Source organism: Aphelocoma coerulescens, chromosome 17, assembly GCF_041296385.1.
Source record: "Aphelocoma coerulescens isolate FSJ_1873_10779 chromosome 17, UR_Acoe_1.0, whole genome shotgun sequence".
In the NCBI taxonomy this organism is placed as follows: domain Eukaryota; kingdom Metazoa; phylum Chordata; class Aves; order Passeriformes; family Corvidae; genus Aphelocoma; species Aphelocoma coerulescens.
In genome coordinates this window covers 868,973-895,614 of record NC_091030.1, presented here as the reverse complement: position 1 = coordinate 895,614, position 26,642 = coordinate 868,973, and the positions used below count along the sequence as shown (strand labels likewise).

Below are 26,642 nucleotides of genomic sequence, written 5' to 3'. Positions count from 1 at the left end.
GTAAACAACTGCTCCATGCACATAATTCTGTTGTTTTGCCCGGTCACTCTTATTTTCCAGCTTTTATAATATGAGAGTTCAGAGTAATCAGTAATGCCTTTTCTCCTCTTCACCCTCAATTTGATTATTTTTCTCATAAAGAACAGAGTAAGGAGAGCACTGAGCAACAGGAGATGGAAAAAATATTTTGATTACTTTTCAGTTGCTTATAATCAAGGAGTAACTCTTTAAATCCAGACCAATTTGCTGCATTGATTTATTCATAATTTTAATTTCATGACTGTTTCAGGGAAAAACAAAAGTACACAAGGTTGAAGCTTTTTAATACTGGTTTGAACATTTGTAGTTTTAGGTTAAAATTTATTTAATGTTCCTGTTCTTTGGTTACTTCTCTGGCACGTGCTGCTTGAATCTCCCTGGGCTGCCAGGGGAGAAAAATTGAAATTCAAAGCACAAATTCTGCCAGTACTTTCAGCAAGTTCATAAAATTACTCATATGAATATTGCCTTGACTCAGAGGCAACTGCTCACAGCCCTTAAACCTGTCTGGGGACTGCCTGGAGTGTGGGAGCTGGGAGTGGGTGACTGGGACACCGGGGTCCTTCGGGGCAGGATTGTGCCCTTTCCTGGGGCTCAGCACCTGCCCAGGCCGGGGCTGTCGTGGTGAGCTCCCATTTCCTCCTTGAAAATATTTTTTTTATTATTATTATTTTGGTTGTTTCTTGAGGGGAAGCTGCAGCTGAGGAAATTGGCAGCACATTCCTCTGGCCCAGGAAGTGACTCGTTCCCGAGTGGAGAATTCATCCCTTTTGGAGGCTGCCCTGGTGCATAGGCAGAGGCAGAGGCAGAGGAAGGGATGAGCCACAGCAGCCTAAAGCACTGGAGATCTTTGTCCTTCATGCAGGGGGTGCCCTGGCTCTGGGAATCAGAGGAAACAGCCTCAAGTTGTGCCAGGGAAGGTGTGGGTTGGATATTAGGACAAATTTCTTCATGAAAAGGGTGGTCAGGCGTTGGCACAGCTGCCCAGGGCAGGGGTGGAATCACCATCCCTGGAAATGTTCCCGTGTGGATGTGGCACTTGGGGACAGGGGTCAGTGGTGGCCTTGGCAGTGCTGGGGGAGGGTTGGACTCGATGATCTCAGAGGGCTTTCCCAGCCTCAGTGATTCCGTGGTTCTGTGGAGCGCAGCTCTGCCTGGATCACCCGTGGGCTCTGCATTGCTTCCTTCTCTTTATCCCCTTCAGGGGATGCTGCTGAGCTTGGAGAAGTGACGGGGATGACACGGGGCTGACTCGGGGCACTGCGGTGCCCCCGAAATCCAGGCCTTGGGGTTCCTCAGCATCCGCCGTGCTGGCAGGAGGAAGCAAAAACCCAGATTAAAAAGGGGCACGGGCACATTTATGGGTCCTTGTGCTCTGCAGATGTTTTGGTGTGATGTGGAGCTGCTCTGCTGTTTTCCCCCTTCCTAGTTAATAAAAATTAAATAGGAAACTGCCAGTGTCTTGCCCTTTGTTTAAAGAAAAGAAAAAAGGAAAAAAAAAAAAAGCACTTCCTGCATTTTCTGTGGCTCTGAAGTTAATAACCCCAGACAGCGCAGGTAGCAGGCCTGCAGTTGTTTTTATGGCACATTCCTGTGTCAGACCTGTTTTCAGTTGCTTCCCCCTTTGCCAAATTTTAATTATTTGGGGTGAAATTTTCCATGCTGGGTGCTGCTGGCTCCTTCTGAAACAGAACGTGTGGTTTGTGTTTGGACAAAAATTACTCTGCTGTCTCTGGGGAGGTGTCTGGGGGGAGTAGGGTGGGGGGTTGGTTTTTTTTTCCTTTTTTTCCCTCAGGTAAACAAACAACTCAGCCTTTTTACCTCTGGAGGGGGAAGGTGCTGTGGGAGAGGGGCTGGGGCGAGTGGGGTCTACTCCTCCTGCACCCCCCAGGCAGAATTAGGGCCCTCTCCCTTTGGGATGGGGTTCAGAGGCAGATCACAGGGGGTGGCTGTGCACGACCAAATCAAGGAATGGATTTAACCCCTTTTCCCCCTGGGGAGGGCTGTGGCAGTGCTTTGGGGGTCCCAGTGCCCCCATCCCGTCCATGGGCGCTGATCCCAGCGGGGCGTCCGTGGATGCAAATCCAAGCGATTTGAATAATTGTTTCTAATCATAATTTAAGTGATCAGGCAGAAAGCCCGTGCTTAAATCGTCTGAAATCTCATCTCACATTTTTATTGCTTTTAGTTATTTTTTTGTTTTGCTGTAACTGTTAAAATGTTGGGGTTTTTTTCCCAATGCAGTGTAGCCCTCTTGATAAACATGGATTTCTCAGGTCAGTTCTACATCTGCTTGGACTCCTATTTTTTGACACGTTACCCTGTTAGGAGATGTTGACTGATACATTTCTTATTTATCACATGATTTACTTCTTGCTTACAACTTGAGTTGAGGAGCATATGGCCGGAAACCACATTCTGCTTGTGTGCATTTTCATTTAAAGGATATTTATTAGCATTAGTTAAACAAAACTACCCTAAATGCACCCAATATGAAGAAAAGCAACTTTAGGGAATCATAGTTTGAAATGTAAATGATTTTATAGGGCAGATTGTGTGACATTCTCCAGCCTGTTCCAGCACCCCACACCCGGCCTCCCAGCTTGTCAGCAAATGCAAATTCTGCTCCTCTCCTTTTCCAATTAGAAATTAGGAAATCACCAAAATAAATTATTTGGGTAGATGGGAGTGCAGGGGGATTCCAAATGGGAGCACAGGAGGTTTCTGTTCCCCCTCCCCAAAGATGTTACTTTGTTGGGAGCTGCTCTGAGCCAATTTGGCACACTCTGGTTAAATGATGATCTCCAGCCTTTCACCCCTTCGACTTCCTCGTGGTATTTCAGTCCTCAAATGCCACTTTTTAGAATTTAGATGGAATATTTTATCTTAAATGGATTTTATTTTTGAATGAACAGGCTGAGAACTGGGGGTGCACACCTGGAGAGGAGAAGGCTCCAGGGAGAGCTCCGAGCCCCTTGCAGGGCCTAAAGGGGCTCCAGGAGAGCTGCAGAGGGACTGGGGACAAGGGATGGAGGGACAGGACACAGGGAATGGCTTCCCACTGCCAGAGGGCAGGGCTGGATGGGATATTGGGAATTGGGAATTGTTCCCTGGGAGGGTGGGCAGGCCCTGGCACAGGGTGCCCAGAGCAGCTGGGGCTGCCCCTGGATCCCTGGCAGTGCCCAAGGCCAGGCTGGACATTGGGGCTTGGAGCAGCCTGGGACAGTGGGAGGTGTCCCTGTCCATGGCAGGGGTGGAATGGGATGAGCTTTAAGGTCTCTTCCAACCCAATCCAGTCTGGGATTCTGTGGATTTGTTTATTTCAGCATCCAGAAATCTTTAAGGCAGCTTGATCTGATCTCATTCAGGCTGAGCTTGGTGGTTTTGTCTAATGGATCATCTCCAAGAGCACCTTGGCTGTGTGGAACCATCGAGATGAGAACTCTTCCCTGAGAGCTCTTCCCTGCTCTTCCCTGCCATGATTCCTTTTTATCCTCATTTTTTCTTTCAAAATAAGGAAACTCCCCAGCACTGGGAATTGTTGGAGTGTCTGTGTAGGGCCAGGAGCTGGATTCCATCATCCTTGTGGGTCAGAATATCCTTCCAGCTCAGGATATTCCATGGTTCCATGATTCAGCAGGCGGTTTTCCTGTGGAATTCTCCTGGCAGGAGCCTGCACATGGTCCTTGCGATCCAAGGTGTGGCACTTGGGTTGTGTGAGCTTGGGTTTGGGTTGTGCACAAAACTCTCTGAACAGACAGGAATTGTCAGGTTCCCATCTCTGGGGCATTTCGGGCCTCAGCGACCCCCAGCACCCCACAAGGTTTCTGCCCTGGCTCTATATTAAATCTCCTTTTTCCCATTTTTTTTGTACACACAGATCTAATCTTCTAGAAAATGCCCCGAAGGTTTGAGCAATCTACCAGTTGCAGGAACCCATAAAGCTTTTTTTTTTTTGCTTTTTTTTTCCATTGTGTAAGCATGACAAATCATTAATTTTTGATTGATTGCTTTGAATTATGGGTGCTCTGACATCCTTTCTGTAGCTGAACAGCTGTATAACAAATGAACATATCAGTGCTCACAAAAGATTGGAGATCTAACAGAAGCAATTACATCCTCAGCTCCTCCCTTCTGGCTTTTCCCAGGCAATGGAAAGAAATTTTTTAACAGAAATTCCTCAAGTGGCTCACAATAATAATAATAATAATCATCATCGTAATAAAAAAATACTTTTTTGTAATTGAATTAGATTTTTATCTCTTCATTTCCAGTGGATTTCATATCCCGTCAGAAGCCAGGTTGTGTTTCTGCTTTGTGTAACTTGGAGAATCCCTTTGAAGAAAATTTTACATGAAGAATTAAAAAAAATAAAATCAAATTGCAATTTTTTTTGGTTGCTATTCCTTTAAGATTTCAGAATTGCACCAGTGCACTAAATGTGACCTCCATAACTTTTAAATTAAGAATTTATGCTGGCTTGAAATTTATGAAATATTTCAGCATGAAAGAAAGCCTTTTTCCCTCAGGAAAATTGAGCAATAAATCACAGCACTCTCGATTTACTGCCCTACAGCCAGCCAAAGATAGGATTTTTTTCCTTCCCCCCTTCGTTCTGAAAAAAAAAAAATATAAAAAAAATGTAATCATATAAGACAGCTTAGCTGCTATCCTCCCACTCTCTAGAATTTTTAATTTCAGCTGTTTCTGCTTGGATTTATTTCCAATATTCCTGCTCGGCTTTTCAATTTCCTCAGTTATTAAATTTTAATTCAGTGCATTAGCATTTAAATTAAAAAAGGGTTTATTTTATCGAAATCGTTGGCTGGCCCCCATCCTGCTGCACATGAATTGCCTGTTTCTGCCATTTGCACAAAATGTGAAATGCAGCTAATATCTTTTAACTTGTATTTGCACAAATTCAGAAATAAAATTTCTGGGATTGGAATAATATTGTCTTTCCAAGGAAGGCTCTCATCAGCGAGCTGGGGAGGGAGGCGACAGGAGATGCTGGGCCCTCCCTGCTCAGCCCTCCCGGGGCCTGGAGGGGCTAATTAGGGCATGGGGCTAACGAGGGGAGGTACTGGGCTTGCCCTCCAGCCCGGAGCAGGGCCATTCCCGCTTGGACACCTCCTGGAATTTGGCCATTCCTGATTTCCCACCTGCCAGTCGCGTGGTTTTGCATCTGAGGGATCATTGCTGCAGACTTGGGTTGCACGAGAGCGACCAGAGGGGATCGGCTCGGGAAGAGCCCCCGTGGTGGGGCTGGGGCTCAAAGCCTGCCCCAGGCCAGCATGCCGGGGTTCAGAGCCCCACAGGACCCCGTGGGTGCAGCTGGGGCAGGCAGGGCTGCAGAGCACCCTTGTCCTTCTGAACCTAAACAGCGTTTTTGTTTTGGTCTCTTAGGCCGACGAGAGCAACAGCAGCGGGCGGAGGAGCTCTTCCAGCAGGTAGGGCTGGGGTTGTGCCGGGTGCGACGGGGTGGCTGCACAGGAGGGCTGGGTGGGAGCTCTCAGGGCCCAGCGTCCATGCAGCCCTTTTGGGGTTTAGCTGGAAAATGGATGGAGGAGTCTGACCTCGTCCTGGCCTCGGGGGCTGAAAGCAGAAGCTGTTTGCACATGGTGTGGGGTGTTCCAGCGAGTGCCCCCAGCGTGAGGCTCTTGGATGGAGACCTTGGACTGTGCAGAGCCTTCTGCTCCCACACAGGAGGAGAGGGCAGGGGTGTCCACCTCACCTTTGGGGTGTCCACCTCACCTTTGGGGTGTCCCTGGGGCTGAACATCCTCCCAGGAGTGAGCGAAGGCCCTTCCCAGGGCAGGGCTGGCGCTCCCGGCGGGGCAGGAGAACTTCCCTCTGTTTTCCCGGTTCCTTTGTACATCCAGAGGAGTGGGAGGTTGGTCATTGCTTTTTTCCTTGTAGAAAAGTGGAAACGAAACCCACTTTATCATCTACCCGACTGAACAAAAGGTGGTCAAAGAAAGGAGAATGGCCAAGTCCATTTAAAAATAATAAAACAGAATCAAAATGTGATATTTCAAGAAAGCTCTGTCAGTGATTGAAGGTGGAAATGTGGCTTGGACTGAATCCGTGAGGTCATCAAGATGGATGTTTCTCAAAGTCATTGCTGCTTGAAACCCTCACTAATTGCAAACTATCGAGGAAGCTTTTAACAATTAATTTGTATCAGTTAAAAATATAAGCAAAAATAATATAGTATAATATAATATAGTATAATGCAATTAATATAATATAATCAAAGTAAAGTCGCCTGGATTTTACCTTCCTGCAATTTTTTTTCACAATAGCAGGCTTGGTCTAAGGTGATGACTGTGGTATTGGGTCAATGCTATTTTTATTTTTTTACTGCAGTGAATTGATTTTATTCTGTTTCAAGCAAACAATGGAAGCTCTGAAGGCCCAGGGATTTGTGATCCCACCACCCCCAGGCTCCGTGGGCCTGGTGCTGCCTTTGGAAGAACAGGGGTCAGGGTGGGCAGCTGGCAGCTCATGGTGGCAGAGAGCCCTCGCTGTTCTCCTCCCCCATTAACTCCTGGGTGGTTCCTGCCCCTCAGTGAGTGCTCAGTAATGAGAAATTTTAAAAGGTGAAGAGAATTCTTGGGAGCACAGCAAAGCCCCCTTCCTTGAAGGCAGCCAGGAGAGAGATGGCTGCTTGCCTTGGGGAAGATGACAACTAAGAGACAACCTGACAAAGCTGTGCGTGTTTTTGAACACTCCAGAAAAGGTAGATCAGAGGCTTCTTTCTTCCTTTTGCAAGGAAAAAAGAGACAGTCAACAAAATTAAAAAGCAGCAAATTAAAAGCCAATAAAAGGCAGGATGTTTTCCTGCATGATGGGCAGCGACGTGATGGGAGATGCCAAGAACTGGGTGCTCTGAGGGGCTGGGAGAGGACTCAGCTGGAGCACGATGACAGGGGGTGACAAGGGCTCCAGGGTTCACAGGATCACACTCTGCCTTGGGTTGGGAGGGTCCTTAGAGATCATCCAGTGCCACCCCTGCCATGGGCAGGGACACCTCCCACTGTCCCAGGCTGCTCCCAGCCCCAATGTCCAGCCTGGCCTTGGGCACTGCCAGGGATCCAGGCGCAGCCCCAGCTGCTCTGGGCACCCTGTACCAGGGCCTGCCCACCCTGCCAGGGAACAATTCCTTCCCAATATCCCATCCATCGCTGCCCTCTGGCACTGGGAAGCCATTCCCTGTGTCCTGTCCCTCCATCCCCTGTCCCCAGTCCCTCTGCAGCTCTCCTGGAGCCCCTTTAGGCCCTGCAAGGGGCTCTGAGCTCTCCCTGGAGCCTTCTCCTCTCCAGGTGAACACCCCCAGCTCTCCCAGCCTGGCTCCATGGCAGAGAGGCTCCAGCTCTTGGAGCAGCTCTGTGGCCTCCTCTGGACTCATTCCAACAGGTCCATGACTTGTGTTGGGGGCCACAGTGCTGGACATGGTGTGACCCCATCCTTTGGGTGAGCACCTGGCAGGGACCAGTTCCTTGCTGATGTCCACTGGAGACTTGCTTGAAGCTTCTTCTGAAGCCCCTTCTGCACATGGTGGTCCAGGCTGGGTGTCCCTGTGTGGTGTGAGTGTGCCAGTCCCAGAGGGTTGGTGGGACAGGAGGGCACTGTGCGAGCAGCACTGGGAGCTGTGGACCTTGGGGTGAGCACTGGGAGTCTCCATAAGACTATTGGAGCACTAACTACTTCCCAATAATTAATGTCAGCATTCAGATGGTGGGCTCTGGATCCTGACAAGAAATAATTGAAAAACCAAATGTGCAATTATGTCTGACAAGCAGCGTGTGCTTTTCTTGGTCACCAGAGCCTTGTGTAGTCATGTGTTAGACACGGTTTTATATAATTATTATTGTTTATATGGCGGGTGTCAGAGGAAGTAGGAATTTCAGTTTCAAGTCCTCTGTTGGCTATTTATTTTAAAGTCATTAGATTTGTTTTCAGACTTAACTACACTTAATGTGCGAGACTCCTGCTGAATAAATCAGCCCCTGATATAGGAGCTGCATCTGTTTGCGGAGGGAACGGAGCCAGCTGGAAGCTCAGCCCCGTCTGCACCAGGGCTGTCACCAGCCAGGAGCCCGCTCACAGCACAGATGTAGCTGTGGAAAAGCTCTGCTCCCTCAGTGGGGGAATCCAGGCCTTCGGGGCCGGGGGCTGCCGGCCGGGCAGGGAGGGCTCTCGTTGAGTGCAGCCTTAACAGCACTGGGCTGCAGCTCCCAGAAGGGGCTCGGGGAGGTGCAGGTCCAGCAGGAGGGCTCTGGGTGCTGGCCTGGGTGGGAGCAGAGCAGGAGTTCCCCGGGGTGCTCTGGGCTGGGCCTGGAGGTTTCCCAGCTCTGACACGGTGCGGTTTTTCCCGGGTACTCCAGACCAAGCTGTGCTGCCTCAGGGATCTGAGTGTTTTGGTTTGTGCCATGGAAGATGAGACTTCCATGGAATCACAGAATCCCCTGAGCTGGAAGGGACCCACCAGGATCATCCAGTCCAAGCCCTGGCCCTGCACAGACCCCCCAACAGCCCCACCCTGGGCATCCCTGGCAGCGCTGTCCAAACGCTCCTGGAGCTCTGGGAGGAGAAGCTGTTGAGAAGTGGTTGCACCCACTTCGCTCCTTCTCAGTTCACCTTTCTCCAGCCTCCCTCTCCTTCCCCTCTCCTCCCCACATTCCTTGCTCTGTCCTCCGTGGACAAGTCCTCCCCAGCAGCTCCTGTCACCCCAGGGAGGGTCTGCTATGGGATGGCACCAGCTCTTCTTCAGGCTCCTCTTCCAGCTCACCAGGTCCCCAGCACTGGGGAAGGACAATTTCTGAGGTTGTGGTCCTCTGAAGCTCGGGAGAGGTCTCCACACCCTGTGGAGGGACAGGCCCAGGACTGGGTATTTCTGGGAAGCAAAATTATTTGAATTGTCTCCCCTTTCTATAAGAGCTAACCTGTGGGATTTTCAGTCCCAGAGCGTGAAGAAGCTTCCGACTCATCCTGCACCAGAAAAAGAGAAAACTCTTACTAATGAGGCAAGGAATTTAATAAGCCTTGGTGCTTGCTGAAGGGCTCTCACCAGTCATCTTCAAAAAGAAACAAACCAACCAACCAACCAGCACAAAACCCCCCAGAAGTGCCCTCTGGCCAGTTTAAGAGCAGTGGACAGTTCAGTTCTGTACCACAACCTGCACAGGAGCTGTGGGGAGCCTGGGCAGATTACCTTGAAACCCAAAAGAAGGTCAAATGCCCACGTACAAGGAGACAACAGCACTCAGACACATCCCACCTCCAAGGGTTTCTGTGTAAACCACACCAGTTCACCAAATGCCAGAGTCCTGGAGAGCTTTGGATGGTGTGAGGTGGAGAATTGTTCCTTTCTGGAGCCATAAAGTACCGAGACGTGGCAGCTCTAAAGCCTTCGGGAAAGCTGAGCTCCCAGGAAATCCTTGGGTCACCCCCTTACTCCTCGTGGCGTGTTGGGGACCTGTGGCCACTTCAGTTCTCACCCCCTCAGTCATTTCTTAGTCAAGCAACACAGAGCTCTTTCACTGATATAAATAAACCCTTAATCTATTCTCTTTGTTTTTCCCTGAATTTCTTTGTCTCTGTTGACATTTCCACGCTTGAAAATTTAAAGACGCTGGCAGCTATTCCATTATCATCTTAAATTCAGTTTTTAACCTGCATCATTTGTGTGTCGCATTTTTTATCTGACTGAATTCTTTTGCTTTTGGCAAAGAGTGCACGGTTGTTTTTTGTTGGATAAGCCAAATTTTTTTTATATTTGGTTAGACTTTCCTCTTCAAACCATCCTCAAGATATTCCTAATAAGGACTGAAGGGAATTTGTTTTGCTAATACCTTAGGAATTCTTTGTGGCTCTTGACTATTGTTCTGGTTTGTATTTTAATTTTAATTTCCAGAGGAGAGGCAGCCTGATTTGGTCCTGGAGTTTACCTTCTCTGAAGGATTCGGAGCTGCCGAGTGTCCCTTGAGGAATGAACGCATGATTAAATTCCTCTTGGACTTCCTGAAGCAGAGTTTGCTGTCAGGAAAGGTTGTGTGTTTTACTAGACCCAGATAGCTGGAAAAATTAAGTATTCTGCTTTGTTTGTTTGTTTTCCCTAGATTTTAGCAGTGACACCACACACACCAGCGCATGCTGCATTATGTATTTTGGGGTTTTTGAAAGCTGTTACCTCTGGTTTTAAGAGCTGGCTGCCCTCAGAGGCAGGGGGTGAACTTCCCTGAGGCATCTCTCTTCTACAAAACCTTCACATCCTTTAAATTTATGAACTCCTTAATAATATTGGTATTTATTGAGCAAATTTCTTCCAGGAAAACCTGAATGGCAGCTACTGTCACACTTCTGCTCTCCTGCTGATGGAGGAGGGAGTTCCCATCCCCCAAAATAATGTCAGGACATCAGTGAACAGGTTTTTCCTGTAACCTTTCAGAAGTTAAATGCAACTTTGGGAATTCACAATGGCATCATGGAGAATTGTGAAGAGAACTGAGACCTTCTGGTGGAACACGGATGACCATGAACCCCTCTGTGACCAAGTGAAAATTTGGGGTTCAGGCACGTGCACCAGCACGTGCTGCCATCGTGTGTGTCACCAAGAGTGCTGGTGGCACACTTGGTATCCTGCTTGGGTATCCATGCTCTGGGATGTGGACAGGCTCCCAAATGGAAAGAGTCAAGGGTCAGAAGGGTTTTTTAGCATGCACACAGTGTGCATTCAGGAAGTGTTTGCTTTGCTTCATTCAAGAGACAGGAGAGGGGGTTTTCTCCTGCAGAGGGGAGATTCCCAGTAAGAGCCAGCAAATGCCCAATGACCAGGGGCAGCACTGGAAGTACAGTGCCTGTTCCAGAAAATAATCCCTCAGAGGAGGAACCCAAGATGGGGTGGTTCCCACCACTGGTGATTGCAGCACTTCACACATGAGCACCAGGATATCCTCTCTGAAGGCTGCAGGCTCAGGCTGCAGAGGGGCTTGGGCAGAGGCTCTGTGAGCTGTGGCAGGGAGGGGGATTGAGTCCCTTGGAGAGGAGCAGCTCTGGATGCTGTGACACAGGAGATTGGGGTGGTATCTCTGCCTTTCAGGTGTGAGGGAACATCTGAAGCTGGGGCTGGAGCCTGGAGCTGAGGAGCAAAGAGCTCAATTGTAACACTGGGAAAACAGCTCCAGCTTTTCTCTCTTTTAACCCTGCACTTGAAAATCTTCTTGTCTGGTGATGTCTGCAGGAGCTGTCCCCAGTGAAAGACACCAGGCAGTTCCTCTGCTTCATGATCTTCTCCACCTCCTCCTGGTGTAAGGCATGGGGTCCACCCCCCTGGGCTGCCCCAGGGAGCAGATGAGAGCCGTGGGGAGGGTGGGAAGGCCACCACCGCTAATTTATCAGACAAGCAGATTTGCAACTTACATCCTTCTTTTTCTTGTATCTGCTTTCATCATCTCCATGTAAAATGAGAGTTCATTTACATCTGTTCTGTCTATTCCACTTCCCATAGCTCCAGTCCTGACAGGAACCTTCTGGTTCTTGTAAAACCATGGCAGACGTCTGTAAATTGAGCCCAGTTTCAGCCTCCCCCATCTTTTGCTTCTTTTGCTTTCTGATAGTTGAGGCCTTTTGATTTGGCCTGGGATGAGCCAACTGCACACTGGTTTCCAGAAGATGAGTTGGACATCCCACTGATGCTGGTGTCCTGCTGGGCTCTGCAAAGCTGCCCATTGCTTGGTCCCCGTGAGAGTTTGTGAGTCCTCACTGAGCCTGTTTGGTGCTGCAGACCAGAAGAGCCTTCCAAGGACTGCCCAAAGTGTGTTTCAGTTGTACTCTGACTGGGCACACCCTGTCCTCTGCCAAGGGGTGTCACCAGGAATCACAGAATGGGTTGGGAAGACCTTGAAGACCCATCCTACTTCACCCCCTACCATGAGAAAGGACACCTTCCACCAGACCCGGCTGTGCAGAGCCCTGTGCTCTTGGCCATCACTGATATCATCAAGGCACTAATGATCTCTGGTTTTCCACCTTGAGTACTGTTTAGAAAAAGCCAAAAGATGCTCCACATTCGCTGCTGGGGCAGGAGAGCTGTTTGTAGGTGTTGGTTCAGAGTGGTACAACCTCCTCCACATGTGTTTCCTTTTCCTCTCCTTTTGAGGAGCTGATGTTGGAGACTGATACTTCACTGATCTCACTCTGCCCCTCCCCAAAAACTCAGCAGGATGTGTGCTGTAAAAATAGCCTCATTAGAAGCCATCTGAGTACATGTGCAATCACAGATGACTCAAAGAGAGCACGGAGCATGCATGTTTCTGTTGCTGTCTTCAGAGAATTACATGACAAATTATTCCTAGCTGGAAGAAATGTCCTTTTATAATTGGGTTTTTTTTCTCATTCTTTCAGAAGGGAGGAGTGTGTGTTTTTTAAGTAGCTTTTAGTCACTTTCATTATTTATGAGGATGCTACTCCAGATCAGAAACAGCAAACTGCCAGTGCGAGTTTCTTGTGGCTGCAGCAGCTGACGGGCCCCGTTTGCTTGCACTCATTGCTGTTCTGCTCATCACAGCCAGGGAGACCCTGCAGAGACCAGAACAGCTCCACACTGCAGCCTTCAGCCCTTCTCCTCCCCTGCTGCCACAGGATATCAGCTGGAAGGAGCTGCTGGATCTGTGGGTGGTGTTACCGTGCAGAGGGGACTGTGAGCACCCAGCCTTTCCCTTCTGTCCTTCCCTTGGGAAGAGCTCCTGGCACTGCCCTCGTGTTGCTCCTTTGCACTGATGCTGGCGGGGCTTGGCACCCAGAGCTGTCCTGGCACATGCTGTGCTGCATCATCAGGCTCTGCTAAAGCCTTCACAGGTGTAGGGCCAAGGAAGCTGTACCCAAATGGGTCCAGGATCCCACTTCTATCCCTGCCTTTCCAGTTCCCCATGCTGAGGCTTCATTAGGGCCTTCTGAAATCTCTTTTGCCTTCACGCACTTGTGTCTGACATGAAAGTGGCCGTAACATCATTGGAAGATGAAAGTCTGATGATCAAAGCAGGCAGCAATGTTGAAATGAGCATTGTGAGATGGCAGAGCTGGTATTTACAGTAATTGGCTGTGTGGCCTACTTAGTGAGAGCAGTGATACATGCAAGTGCAATGTTTGTTTGCCTCTTTCATGTTGGAAATCACAGAGTCTGTTCTGGAAAGTGAAACAGGACCTCACCTGTAGGAGCAACCAGGCACCGAGTGTGCACTGTGATCCCAAGGCTTCTGCCTCCTCTCCTCAGTAAGGAAGAGCCTCTTGGATTGCCAGGGCCCACAGTTCAGTAAAGACAAGACATGAAACAGTGGAGGAGGTTGGTATTTCCCAGGAAGGGTGGCAGCCATGGAGAAGAAGTTAGATCCCCCTGTGGAAGGAGGTAGGGTTTAAGCCAGCTGTGCCTGTGCACTCTGCTCCTCTCTGGTCTCATGGCTCTGGGCAGTTTTTGTCCTGTGCAAGCAGTGCTGTGTTTGGAGAGTAGGAATCTCCTCTTGCCAGGGAGCATCAGCCCATGGAGGGTTAAATGCAGGTTGGGCCTGCAGAGGGAGGTGCAGCTGAGCCCTGGAAGGCCACACCAGAACACTAAACCTGCACTGTTCATGCAGGAGGGTGGTGGATGAGGCTGGGGACCGAGCTCAGAGCCACCAGGAGAGGGTGGCCGGGGGACCCGGAGGTGACTCTGGCAGGTTCTCCCCTGGCTCCTGTGCACTGCTGTCTCCACCAAGTGGAGGCTCTGACCATCACTGGTCCCAGTGTGTCCCCAGCAGGGCCCCAGCAGTGCCTGCAGGGGCCTGGAAGCTGGGGCAGGTCTCTGTGTGGGCACCTGTGGACGTGGTCACTGCCTGGGTCACGCTGGGGAGTCCTTCTGCTCCTAGCCCAGGGCTGCTACTGAACTTACCTGACATCCCAGGAGCTTTGAGTCCTTTTCTCTCTGTGCCCTCAACCAAACCCATGAGACCTGCTTGGAGCCTTGGGGACTGCAGAACTGAAAATTGACTCCTTTCCATACTCATCCTCTTTCTGAGCCTTTCCAGCAGTTGTGCCTCAGCTCCAGAAGTGCTGCCACAGGACAGGAGGGGCAGAACCAGGCCTGGACACAGCTGAGGCCTGATGTCTTCCCTCCCCCAGGCAGGATGTTCCCCTGTGTCTCTCAGGGAATTTTTGGAGAGCAAGAATGTTCTGGATCTCCTGCTGCTTCATCCTCATCTCCAAGTGGAGGCTCTTTGTGCTGCAATTCAGCACAACACTGAGCAAGTGCAGTATCATGGGCTTGCAAGGGCTGATCCAAGGACCAAAGGACTGAGGATGAAGTGATGCTTTACTGGCTCACCTACCCTGTGCATGGTGGAGGCTGTGGTGACTCCTGTCTTCCAAGGAAAACTCAATTCTGCTGGGGCTGTGCATGTACCCCTTTCCATCCTGCCTGAAGTTTGCCAGTGTCAGTAGTTTCCTTTTCCTTCCTGTTTTGCTCTGAGATGTTGGTCTCTTTCCCCAGCCAAACCAGGAGGCTTCAAACTCTGCTGTCCCATGAGGATCATTCCCTGAGCCCAGCTCTCCCCTGCACCCTTGGGAACATTTCTATCCCAATCAGCTACTGAGCTTTGGAGAAGCCTGGGCTGATCCTGGTTCTGCTCTAGCCACAGAAGCACTACCTGGATTTCACAGGGGACCACAAGCAAGTGATGCTCGTTCCTGCTGGGAGAGCTGGATTGTGGAATTGGAGGCACTGCTGCCTCCTCCTCCTCTCCAGAGCTGTGCAGCCCCAGCTGAGGCACCAAGAGGCTTTTGGAGAGCTTAGCCCTGCTCCTAGGAGTGTCAGTGCTGCTGTTTTTATGGTTTTACTTGTTTTTGAGGGGAACAGCAGGCTCCTTTCAGGGCTTGTGAGCCATGAAATCATGTGGAAGAAAGTTGCTGAAGTATTTGGGGCTGTGTCCTTCTGCACATCAGGTACCTGCTCAGGGTTAGAACATATGGGACAATGAATTGCTCTCAGTTAATATTTGCAGGGTTAGGTCCCACCCAGGAGCAGACATTCCAGCTGGGAAGTTACTTTCTTGGCAGAGCTGGATTCACAAAGTCAGTGTGCATGAAGGGCAAAGGTTCTGAGGGTCCTGTGGTCTGGTCTAATAATTTATCTATTCCTGCAGCTCCAGGCCACCAAGTGTGGCCACTGCACATCTGTATTGGGGACCTGGGGCCAGCCAGACACACAGCTCTGGTTTTGGGAACTCGGGGGGATCTGTTCTCCCTGAGCACATCCTTTGGAAAAGGGCTGTTCCAGTGGACCATCTGTGCTAATGTTTGATGCCTCATTTCAACTGGTTCCAGCTTCCAGCAATGAGCTCGCACTTGACTCTCCCCAGCCAAGTTAAGGCAAGACAGTATTTTCTCCCCATGAAGATGATGATGTGCTGCAATCAAATCATCTTCCAGTCTTCTTTTGGCATGAGAAACAGATTGGAGAGTTTGGTCTCACAGAGTCATAAAGTGTCTTTTCCCAGTCTTGAACCATTTCAGTGCTGCATTTTGGAACCATCTTCAGCTTTTCTGATCACCTCTGAAACCTGAGGCTGCTCACTGTGTCTGCAGCATGTGGGGAGTGGCTTCACCACAGCTTCAGACAGGGAGGAAACGACCTCCTTGTTCCATCTCAGGCACCTGAACTGAAAATTTGGTCAGTCCTTCAGCTCAGAGCATGGCTCTGTGTAGTTGCAGCACCATGTGGGTGCATCCACAGTCCTGGACTTGTCTGACTGGTCTGCAGCCACTGGTGTTGGGCAGAGCCAGCTACAGAGAGAGGGAGCCACTGGTGCCATGTCCTGTTCATAGCCTTTGCTCTCCACCCTTCCATGATTCCACCCATAATTTTTAGCAACAGTGGTGTTAAATTTAATTCCAGAGCATGAATAAATCTGTCCCACATCAACCATTCCAGGAGTCCTGTGGAAATGCCTCTCTCTATTCAGGGGCAATGTGCAGGGAGAACAGCTTTGCCTCGCAGCACGGGGCCCGTTGCTGATTTGGTTTGTGTTTGTGACCCATGCAATGCTGGGCATCATCAGAAAGTCTTTGTATTCTTACCCCTTTTATAATCTCCTCAGAAGGCTGTAGCCTCAGTCTCACTGCCACTTGTATCAGTTTCTAATCCCAAATCACTTGGATCATGCCTGGATTGTCCTGGTTTTGCCCAGGACTGGCAGGTCCCGGTTGCTGTGGCATCGATAACCGAGCTCACACTGCCTGCTGCCACCTTTCAGCCTCCCAGTGGGAATTGCACTGGCTGGCTTTGATCTTCCTCCACAGTCCTCTCTGAGGAAGGGAAGATTTTCCTATCTACCCTGTCACTGCCTTTATCAGTGTTTTGCATTCCACACCTTTGGGGTTTGATTGATTTGTGATCAGTCCCACTCTTTTCTGATCCCTGAGTGTTCTGTACTCACTGCCTTCCCCTTGGAAGGGTGCTGAGCCATGCCGTGGTGGCTGAGATTGATGGGCCTGTGGCACACCCAATAGTACTACCCTAAAGACTGCCCAGTTTTCAACCACATCTTCTCTGTTTCAGTCCATCTTTCTCACTTGTAAGAGCCCTGGATGATTTTGGGAGCACAGTGGAGGGAGTATGTGTGAGGAGGCAGGAAATGAATGGGAAGGCAGGTCAAGGCTAATTCTCTCTGTTTAGGTGCTATTAATTGTACATTTCATCCCATAATGAGAATGAAGGGATGAATAATAAAATCTCTGGCAATAGGATGTGCCTGACCCAGTTTGAAATAGCGACTCCATGTCTGTGTGGGAGGTTGGGCAGTAATTACTGGAGGATTGTTCTCTCTGTTCCTCTGCTCCCCTCATCCCTGTCCTCCCAGGAGCTCCACACTTCCACCTCCAGTTGCACCATCCTGGCTCCTCTGCGAGCTCCATAACCTGTGGCAGAACCCACTGCAGGTTCTGGTTCTCTAACACTGCAATTTATACTTTGTCCTGATGAACTTTATGATGTTCTAAGCCATGGGATTTTTTCTCTGTCACATGATCTGATGATCACCCACAAGATCAGCCTAGTTTTCACTTAATTTTGTTACTTCTGCCTGAAGTGTTTTCAAACACCTTTGGCTGTTCCCAGTGTTTACATGACTCTAAATATGTCCCTGTGGTTTCTGTTTCTGGGTAGTCTGAGCCATTATATATTTAGTTCTGATTTCTGCACAAACTGAACCAGCAATTATTTTATCTTTGTATTGCATGTTGGAGTGTATTAATAACCAGTATAAAAAACTGGGAGTCCATAAAGAGTGGTGCTAAAGGAGCTCCACTGGCTTATTCCCACATCCTTGTCTGGTGGGCTCACACCCCCTTTGTCACCACAGCACCTCTTGATGTTGTTTTACAGCTTTGAGTTGTCCAGATTCCTTTTCTTAATGGGTTTTGAATATTTGTTTAGATTGTTTTCTCCCAAAAACCCCCAGCTTTCTCTTTCCCAGATGAAAACACGTGCTGTTTCCCAACGGGTTTCTGAGCACAGTGGACCCCTCCGCTTTTCCCCCGTCATCAGGCTTTCCCTGTCATCCCCAATAGTTGTATCTGTCCATAACATGGAAGTCTCCCTAAATATCCTCATCCTGCAGATGATCCCCTTTGATCAGCACTGTGTATATTCAATAAAGCCTCTGAATACCATGGGATGTCAGGTTGCTTGAAGGGATAAAAGAGAGGATGCGATGCAGGGTGGAGATAGCTCCAAATTAAAAATGTCAGGGAATCATAGAATCATTTAGGTTGGAAAAGACCTTGAAGATCATCAAGTCAAATTTAATCCAGCAGTGCCAGGTCCACCAGTGACCCACGTCCCCAGGTGCCACAGGAGAATATGGCTTTGCGTGTATGGACTGGTGTTGGCAAATACCTGCAGTCAGAGCTGCTGGAGCTGTGCCTGTGGCCTGCTGGCAACCAGGGCAAGTTCTGTGCTCTTCTTTAGGGGTCCAGTGTGTTTATGAGCACCACTGTTGTTTGTGATGATTAAGGTTATTTTCATTACTAGCAAATCATTTTACTGCTTTTGTCTGGTTAAATTTTAATTACTTACCATGTATGGCAGACACACATACTTATTAATATGCTTCTTTTCAATAACCTGCATAAACCAGAGTACCTTGAATTAGGTCCTGGTGATGAGAAAACAAGCACTGGGCATTGAGAATTCATATTCTCTCCTCTTTCCCCCCTCAGGGAGTGTTTGAAGAGGAGCCCGCGGAGCCCAAAAGCCGAGGGCTCCGACTCGGTGACATCTCAGTCCTCCCCCAGTGAAGAGGCTGGAATGATGACTGAGGTGAAAGTGAAGACAGAGGTACCAGATGACTACATCGAGGAGGTGATCTGGCAGGACGACACCAAAGATTCCAAGAAGAACATCAAGGACGGGCCGGGGGATGTGCCTGCGGAGATCTGCGTGGTCATCGGCGGCGTGCGCAACCAGCAGACGCTCGGTAAGACACGGCACGAGGCACCATTCCCTGAGGGCTGTGGGGACAGGATGAGCCTCTGCAGAGCTGTGCCTGGACGCCCAGCTCTGCTGGAGGGCCCGGAGCCAGGGTGAGCATCAGTCTCAGGGTCCTGGCTCAGGATTATTGACCTTCTGTGTCTGTTTGCATCTGGTCACCCCTAAAGGCTCAGCCAAGATCAGAAAGAAAAAGCTCCTCATCTTCTTTTGGCATGTTCAGGGACCTGCCCATCAGTCACCTGCAGCTCCTGGTGAGCCCAGGGCTGAGGGTGGGTTTGACATAGAGGAGGAACTTGGAAAGGAAAGTCTGAGAAACAGCTGGGGTGTTTTGAGGAAAGCTGCTCTGAGGAATGTGGATGCTTTCTGTAAATGAGACTGAGCTCAGGAGCAGGTTTTACAGGTTGCTGTTTGTTTGGTTTTCTGATCACTCCTTAGTTGTGGGAATACTTTTGACTCTGGGCTGGCTGTGGTGTGCCCTGTTCCAAACAGTGCTTCCTGTCCCCACCCCACCTCCTGCTGTGATGAGAAGAAGCTTTTTCTTTTTTTCTGTGAACATCAAACTGTCCTCTCCTCCTGCTCCAGGGAAAGGGGTTTCCTGTGGGAACCTGCCAAGCCACCACTCTTGCACTGCCTCTGTTGTCCCCAGCCTGGAGCAGGTCCCTGCAGTGTCTTTGAGATCCAAAGGCAGTTGCTAATAAAAAGAAGGAAGAGCAGTTGGACCAGGTTTCCTTTAAGGGACTCAGAAGGAAGCTAATTTGTGCTGCCCAGCATTGCAGTTGGGGTTGGTTTGTCTTGCAGGGGAGAGAAAAAGAGGAATTGATGTTGGATTTTCTCCTGGGTTTTGTTCATCATTGTCCACACTGCTGGAAAGAAACCCGGGAGGTGTCCTTAGCTGGTGATTGTCTCAGAAGCATCGTTGTTCTTCCTGTCCTCCTTTCCACCACAGGACAACCACTAAGAACAGCAGGGTGGGAGGTCAGTGCTGTCTGTGCAGGTCTAGGGAAAGCCTAAGAAGTCCATAAATACTTCTGACATAAAGATTTTACAGTTTGGAAGAAATACTCTGTATTTTCAGAGTTTTTGTGCCTCTGCAGCTCTTGAGTGGTTGATCAGTACGTGGGCAAAGCTGAAAAGCATCCCTGGTGTCCTGGGAGGGAGAGGTGGAGCTACCACTGATGGGCAGCAGTGGGAGCTTCTCCTCCAGCCACGACCACCAGCCCTTGGTGAAAGTATCTGCAGGTTGGGTGTTTGCCCTGTAGGAGCCTCCTCTCCCCTCAGCTCCTGGCTGTGCTCCATAGTCGGTGTCCCCTGGCAGTGGTGGTTTCCAGCTGAGCATGGCTGTGTTGCTGTGCAGTGGGGAGGGGCTTTTGCTCTTGGCTGATGTGGGTGGACTGGAGGGGAAGGCAGGGAGGAGCTGCTGAGGGCACTGAGTTTGCTCAGCTGCTGCAGAGGAGACTGAGGGGAGACCTCACCAGGGGCTGCAGCTCCTCCCAAGGGGCATCTCCGATCTCTGCTCTTGGGACAGGGACAGCACCCAGGGAACGGCTGGAGCTGGGCCAGGGCAGGCTCAGGCTGAGAGCAGGGAAAGGTTCTTCCCCCAGAGGGTGCTGGGCACTGCCCAGGCTCCCCAGGGAATGGGCACGGCCCCGAGGCTGCCAGAGCTCCAGGAGCGTTTGGACAGCGCTGCCAGGGATGCCCAGGGTGGGGCTGTTGGGGGGTCTGGGCAGGGCCAGGGCTTGGACTGGATGATCCTTGTGGGTCCTTTCAGTTTAGGCTATCCCATGGTTCTGTGATTCTATGGATAGCACTGGGGACAGACTGGTGTGAGGGGGGCACTCTCAATGTGTGGGCACTGTGGGGAGAGGGACAGATTGATTGACCAGTTACAAGTGGTGGTTGAAAGCTCTATAAACTGGAGAGGTTCTGTCTGGAAGGGCCTTTTCCAATGAAACACACATTGCATTGGTTATTGTAAAGCCTGGGCTTCTGTAAAGGCAGTTTGGTCTGGAGGTGATGGGAGTTGGTGCCAGTTCCTTTGTGAACAGAGCCCTGGAGGTGCCCTGCTTGTCTGCCATTCACATGACCCTCGTTTTTGGGCAGGTGGCTCTGAGTATCTCCTGTTTGGCCACCAGGTTGTGTGCTCTGTGTGCACAGCCCGTGGTGCCCGGAGAGCAGCTCCTTGTGTTTGCTGAGCTCTGGCACCCAGTCCCCTCCATGCCCCCACAGAAATCACACACGGGCACCGTGCCCATCTCTGCAGACACCAGTACCTCACACCAGGAATGTGCCCTGTGTGCCACTGCTCCACTGGCCATTCCAGCTGCTGCACTGGCCATAACAGCTGCTGCACTGGAGCAGCCTGAAGGTGTGACCCGCTGATGGTGCTGGTGCCTCCTGCCTCCGGACAAAAGGCTTTGTGACTTTGCTGCTGCTCCCCAGTACTTCCAGGAGTTTTCCTTGCCCTGGGATCTGGGAGCCCTGTATCTGAATCACTTCCTCCATGCAGACAGGCAAGGCTTTGGTAGGATTTTATTCACCTTCATCGGGGAAGCTGAGACTGGAGGTGTCGAAAATGGTTATTTTTACAGCAATTGCTGACGAAGTGAATCAGGAGTGAATGAATCCCCCTCCTCTGTGTGGAATTCCTGACTCCCAGCCTGTCTCCTTTCAGGGGGTGCTGGGACAGTGGGTTAAACAGGGGATGTGTCTGAGCTGGGACCACGGTGCTGAAGGCTTAGGGCACACGTGGCTCCAAGTGACAGTTTTCCTGCAGGGCTCAGCCTCAGGGCTTGGCTGAAATGCACATTGCAAGATTTACGTCTCTTTTCTGAGTCATGCATCTGCTGTATTTGTATTTTTAGTTGTTACTTGGAGCAATTTATAACAGGGATTCCCAGCTCAGTTGCTGCTATTCCCTTGCAGTGTTTACATCAAACCAGGCCTTGTGTCTTTTGCCTCCTGTTTGCCTGCACAAGCTCCTGTCTCTCCCAGCACTTTGGACTACTCCAGACTCTGCCTCCATCCGTGTGGAGCATCCCAAACCCCGTGGGGGCTGTACTGGGTGGGATGGTTGGGGACAGTGGCCACAGGGCCCCAGCTGAAGAGCCGGTGCTGTTTGTGGGTTTGGACCATTTTCCTTTCAGCTGCTTTTCCACAAAAGTTTTGCAGTCCTGGGGGATCCCCCCTTGGCATCCCAAGCAGAGGAAGCCATTGGAGAGGTTGGCTCTAACCTGGCTCCTGCCAGCTGCAGCTGCTGTGGAGCCCCCACTCCCCCCGCACCCACCTGGCCCCCCCACGGTACCCCAGATGCCCTGGCCCCAGGGCAGGGGTTCCTGCCCTGCACAGCTCAGAGATGCCACATTTCCTGCTCTTCTTTTCTTCCTTCTGGCCAGATTCACATGCTGACCTCAGGCCAGGGTCACCTGAAGAGCCCCAGCACATGGACACTTCTCAGGGCAGGGAGGTCAGGGCAGAGAGGCACAGAAGTCCCACCATGGAGCTGTCTGGAGAGGAGAGGAAAAGCAAAGAGCACTTGTGTGGTAATTGTGTTGTAAGAAGAAAGAGGGGGAGATTTTCAGATGTGGATCATTTCCTCTTGTTGGGAATAGCATCAGGTCAGTATTTGTGTTCTGGAGGACTGAGTTATCTGCGAGCTGATCGGGAGAAGTTTGGTACAAGACTCCTTAACCTCTCAATCTGCTCTCCCAATCTGGTGCTTTACAAGGAACATTTTGGAGAGGACTTTTCAAGTAATGCATTAGATCAGAAATGTTTCTGAGACAGAGTGAAGAGAGAATCCTTCTGCTCTGAGCCTCTCTGTCCATCTCCTTTGCACACACAGGGTTCATGCCATGGTGCTGATGTCTCAGTGTCTGAGTTGCTCAGCATAGGAAATTCAAGAGCACTTTGGATTCTCCCTGGTGAAGTAAAATAATACTGCAGAAGCCTTAAATTCTGTGAGACTTCTGACATCTTGTCAGGAAGCCACAGGGACAGATGGGTCTTGGAAATTTTTAATAGGCTTCAGCCTATTCCTTGGAAATGCATCCACTTTAAGGGCTTTTTTCTGATTTCTTTTTGCACGATTTAGATGGAAAAGCAGTGGAACGTGGCTCTCCCGTTGGATATACACGAAATCGATATTCAGGGACCTGGATTTTTGACCATGCATTGAGATACACGTCCGGTATGTGATGGAAGGGTGTGCAAGTCTAACCAGGGCTCAGGGAGCACAGAAAGCTCTGGAAGCAACGGGTGCATTGCCCGGATTCCAGCTGTGAGGCTCAGGAAAAGCCTGGCCCAACTGAGTGCACCAACTAACCCCAAACCTTCCCCATCTCTCCTCCTGCCACCACCAGCTGTACCCTGCATGACGTGCCCTGAGTGGACAATGACCTCGCTGCTGGTGTCCAAGGCCACGCGGGCGCGTTCTCTGCAAGGCCTTAACACACAGCAACGTCCTTCTTCCTGCACTTCACCTTTCCCCCACTCTAACAGCACATTTTTTGTGGCAAGCCACCCCTCCTTTCTCTAGTGTGAGGGCCTGTGGTGAGCTGAGCACACAGCTGTGGCCGCTGGGTTGTGTCTCTGCCTCAGGTCTGTAACACACCTCCCTCACACCTCCCCAACTCCCTGTGCTCCCAGGGCACTGCTCTACCCCCCGTGAGCAGGGGGTGAGTGCAGGTGCCCCCCTCAGAGTTGGCTCCAACCTTCCCTGGGTTCCGCTTGAGACCTGGGAGTTTCAGGGCACCTGCACAAAAGCCCTGGGACACGTGGTCCCTCTCCTGCCTCAGCTCCTGTCCTTGATGTCCAGCACAGCCCCTGCTCGGGTTCACAGTGCAGATGGAAGGCACTGCACAGTTACCTGGACAGGTGATCCTCTTGGAGAACTCCTGCACAGCCAGTGCATTTCTGTGCTGCAGATTATCTCCAGAGGAAGTATAAAATGCAACAAAAATGGGGAAAAATATTCAGCCTAGAGCCCCTTGATGTGTTTGACCTGTTTGCACCAACTCATAGAATCACAGAATGCTTTGGGTTGGAAGGGACCTGCCATGGGTAGGGACAACCTCCCAGTGTCCCAGGCTGCTCCAGCTCCAATGTCCAGCCTGGCCTTGGGCACTGCCAGGGATCCAGGGGCAGCCACAGCTGCTCTGAGCACCCTGTGCCAGGGCCTGCCCACCCTCCCAGGGAACAATTCCCAATTCCCAATATCCCATCCAGCCCTGCCCTCTGGCAGTGGGAAGCCATTCCCTGTGTCCTGTCCCTCTGTGTCCTTGTCCCCAGTCCCCTCCAGTTCTCCTGGAGCCCCTTTAGGCCCTGCAAGGGGCTCTGAGGTCTTCCTGGAGCCTTCTCTTCTCCAGGTGAGCACCCCCAACTCAATGGCCTCCTCTGGCCTCATTCCAACTCTTCCCTGTGCTCCGTGAGCAGCCAGCACTGTTGGGCTGTGGGTGGGCATCAGTCACATTGTGCTGTTGGTTCAGCTGAACCTCAGCTGTGCTCAGGGCTCCTGTTTATAGGGCCCAGGTGATGCTGAGTGCACTCGTCTGCTGCTTTGGGGTCCAGCTGGAAGAGTTTTCAGAAAAGAATTTTGGAGGCTGGTGGTGAAAATAACCAGTCCTTGAGCATGGGAAATGAGGGCTGGCAAACACTGCTGACTTGCTGATATCCAGGATTTCACTCAGGCAGTCTCTGCGGAGTGACCACAGGTGGTGGCTGTCCCACAGATGTGTATCTATATAAAATACAGTGAGCTATGAAAATAAAAATGCTCTGGAGCAGATCAGACACAGCCAAGAGCCTGAGCTATCAGAATATGTGAGTATTTTCTCAGATGGGTACTCTGGTGTATCAGACTGTGGCAAATGGACTCTTTCAGCATCAGTGACAGAGGAGCCTCCCCAGCTCAGAGGACAGCCCCAAGTGGTGCTTTCAGTGATGGACAGGGAATTCAGGGCTCTGACACTCTGAAAGGGGAGTGTTTTCTTCCTAGGCTGTAAGAATGGGCTATGGGAAGGGGAAAAAGGACTGTGGGCATAGTGTGTTCAGACAGCAGCACCCAGCACCCTGGGTTTGTTCCTGCAAGAGCTCACTTTGAGTAGCTCCAGGTGAGTATTGCTGTGAATGCTGTTTGGGAAGGTTTATCTGGATGTGTGTCAATGTTTTTGTTCTTGTTTGTGGCTCCTCCCTGAGTTTTGCTGTTTGGCATGGTCAGGAAAAGATTGTTTCAAGGTTGTGTGAGGAAGGGTCCATGGAAATGGAATTCTGCATTTACACCAAATTAACTCAGCCCTTTTTTCTCCCACCTCCTCTTCAGCCAAGTGCTGCTCTCACCCTCCCAAAGAGCACCAAGGGGATCCCAGTTCCACAGCTCTGGTGGACAGCTAAGAAATGCAGTGCATGCTGCAAATCAGAGCCTGGAAAGTGAATTTATAGCCTGTGCAACAAAGTGAAGTGGGGAAAAAAAGAGATTGAATCAACTCAAATAACAAATCTAAGGAAATTTCTGTCTGCCTGTTCAATAACAGAAGAGTCTAAATTCATGGCATAACTTCATCATTACAAATGGTTCTCCCAGCTCTGTTCCTCTGGTTTCGTTTCAAATGACTGTTTGCAGATGTGTGTTTTCTGGAATTAGAGACACAAACTGAGAAGAGAGACTACTGTGGTCATGTGCTTTTCCTTAAAAAGGGCAAAAGTTCTATTTGTATCTATTTGGTTTCCTCTGGGTGGATATTTACCAAATCTCTGTGGGTTTCTTGGGAAATTTGTACATTGTGCATTTCTTGAGAAATTTTGAAAACTCCTGGCCTCAAGATAACATATTGCCTTCTTTTTTCAGTTGAAAAGGATTTTTTCCCAGCTACTAGGAACTTACTGAAAAGTAATTCAAGGTTATTTCTGTCCATAGGAAACATTAGTCATTATTATAAAATTATAAGTCAGGCTATTTTGAGAGTGGCCCTTTCACGTTAGCAAAGTTAAAAAGATACACTGAAAATGTAAGTTCAGGGTAATATGCCAAGGAATCTTAAATAAGGCTGAAAGGAAGAATAGTGTCTGGGATAGTGATTTCCTGCATTTATCTCCATGAACCTTCCGAAAATTACTTTGCTGCAACGTGCACTCTTCTGCCCGCAGTTCATGGAGCAGTGTGCAGGGAGGCTGTTTTTCCTGGTCTCCTGTGCTGATGTGTGCTTCTCTCTCTTGTTTTCCAGGGTCTTACGAGTGTGGAATATGCGGGAAGAAATACAAGTATTACAACTGCTTCCAGACCCATGTGCGAGCACACAGAGGTATCTCACTCCTGCTGAAATCCTGGGAATCCTGGGTAGCACAGGGCCAGGGCAGGCTCAGGCTGAGAGCAGGGAAAGGTTCTTGCCCCAGAGGGTGCTGGGCACTGCCCAGGCTCCCCAGGGAATGGGCACGGCCCCGAGGCTGCCAGAGCTCCAGGAGCATTTGGACAGCGCTGCCAGGGATGCCCAGGGTGGGGCTGTTGGGGGGTCTGTGCAGGGCCAGGAGCTGCACTCCTGGATGGTCCCTGTGGGTCCCTTTCAGCTCAGGGTATTCTGTGATTTTATGTCTATTTTCAGGAAGGTCTTGAAGGTTGCTCTGCTGCTTTCTTGGTCACCAGTAATTCTTCTCTGGGGTAGTCCATTGAGAGGGGCCCTCTGATAAACTTTGGGGCTGTCTCAGCTTTGTGGTCTTTACTGCAGCAACATTTCTGCCCAGATCAGGAGCAGCTCCTGTGTTCGGGGTCAGTATTTACTGCCCAGGGCTCTTGAGGGCCTCACTGCGTGCAGGGGGAGCTGCAAATCACAGAGTTTCTCCTGGCAGGTCCCAGTGGCAGCAGTGTGGTGGCATCTCCCCGAGGTGCTCCATGCTCCTGCCCAGCTGGGAGTTCCATCCATCCCTGAGAAGTCAGCGTGGGAGGATATAAATCAGATATGGGCATTGTGACTGCTGTATTTTTATGTTCAAATCAAAATGCTCCTTGAGCTGCCCCTGTACCCCTGCTGCCAGCTAAGGTCACTTCCCAAGTGCACTGTGTGGATGAAAGGTCTCCTGCTTGGTCAGGAGTG

At 50.2% G+C, this 26,642-nt stretch overlaps 1 protein-coding gene across 4 annotated transcripts in view; it reads left to right on the top strand.

Annotated features, from left to right (window-relative positions):
• Positions 1 to 26,642, top strand: part of ZNF618 (zinc finger protein 618) — a 133,610-nt gene that overhangs the window by 47,663 nt on the left and 59,305 nt on the right. For 2 of the 4 annotated variants that reach the window (XM_069032097.1, XM_069032096.1), the window contains exons 2-5: positions 5,446 to 5,489; positions 18,291 to 18,547; positions 22,652 to 22,747; positions 25,779 to 25,856. In XM_069032097.1, the coding sequence (XP_068888198.1) occupies positions 5,446 to 5,489; positions 18,291 to 18,547; positions 22,652 to 22,747; positions 25,779 to 25,856 (475 nt within the window). The remainder of the gene's footprint in view (positions 1 to 5,445; positions 5,490 to 18,290; positions 18,548 to 22,651; positions 22,748 to 25,778; positions 25,857 to 26,642) is intronic. The other 2 variants (XM_069032099.1, XM_069032098.1) reach the window with 1 other exon arrangement.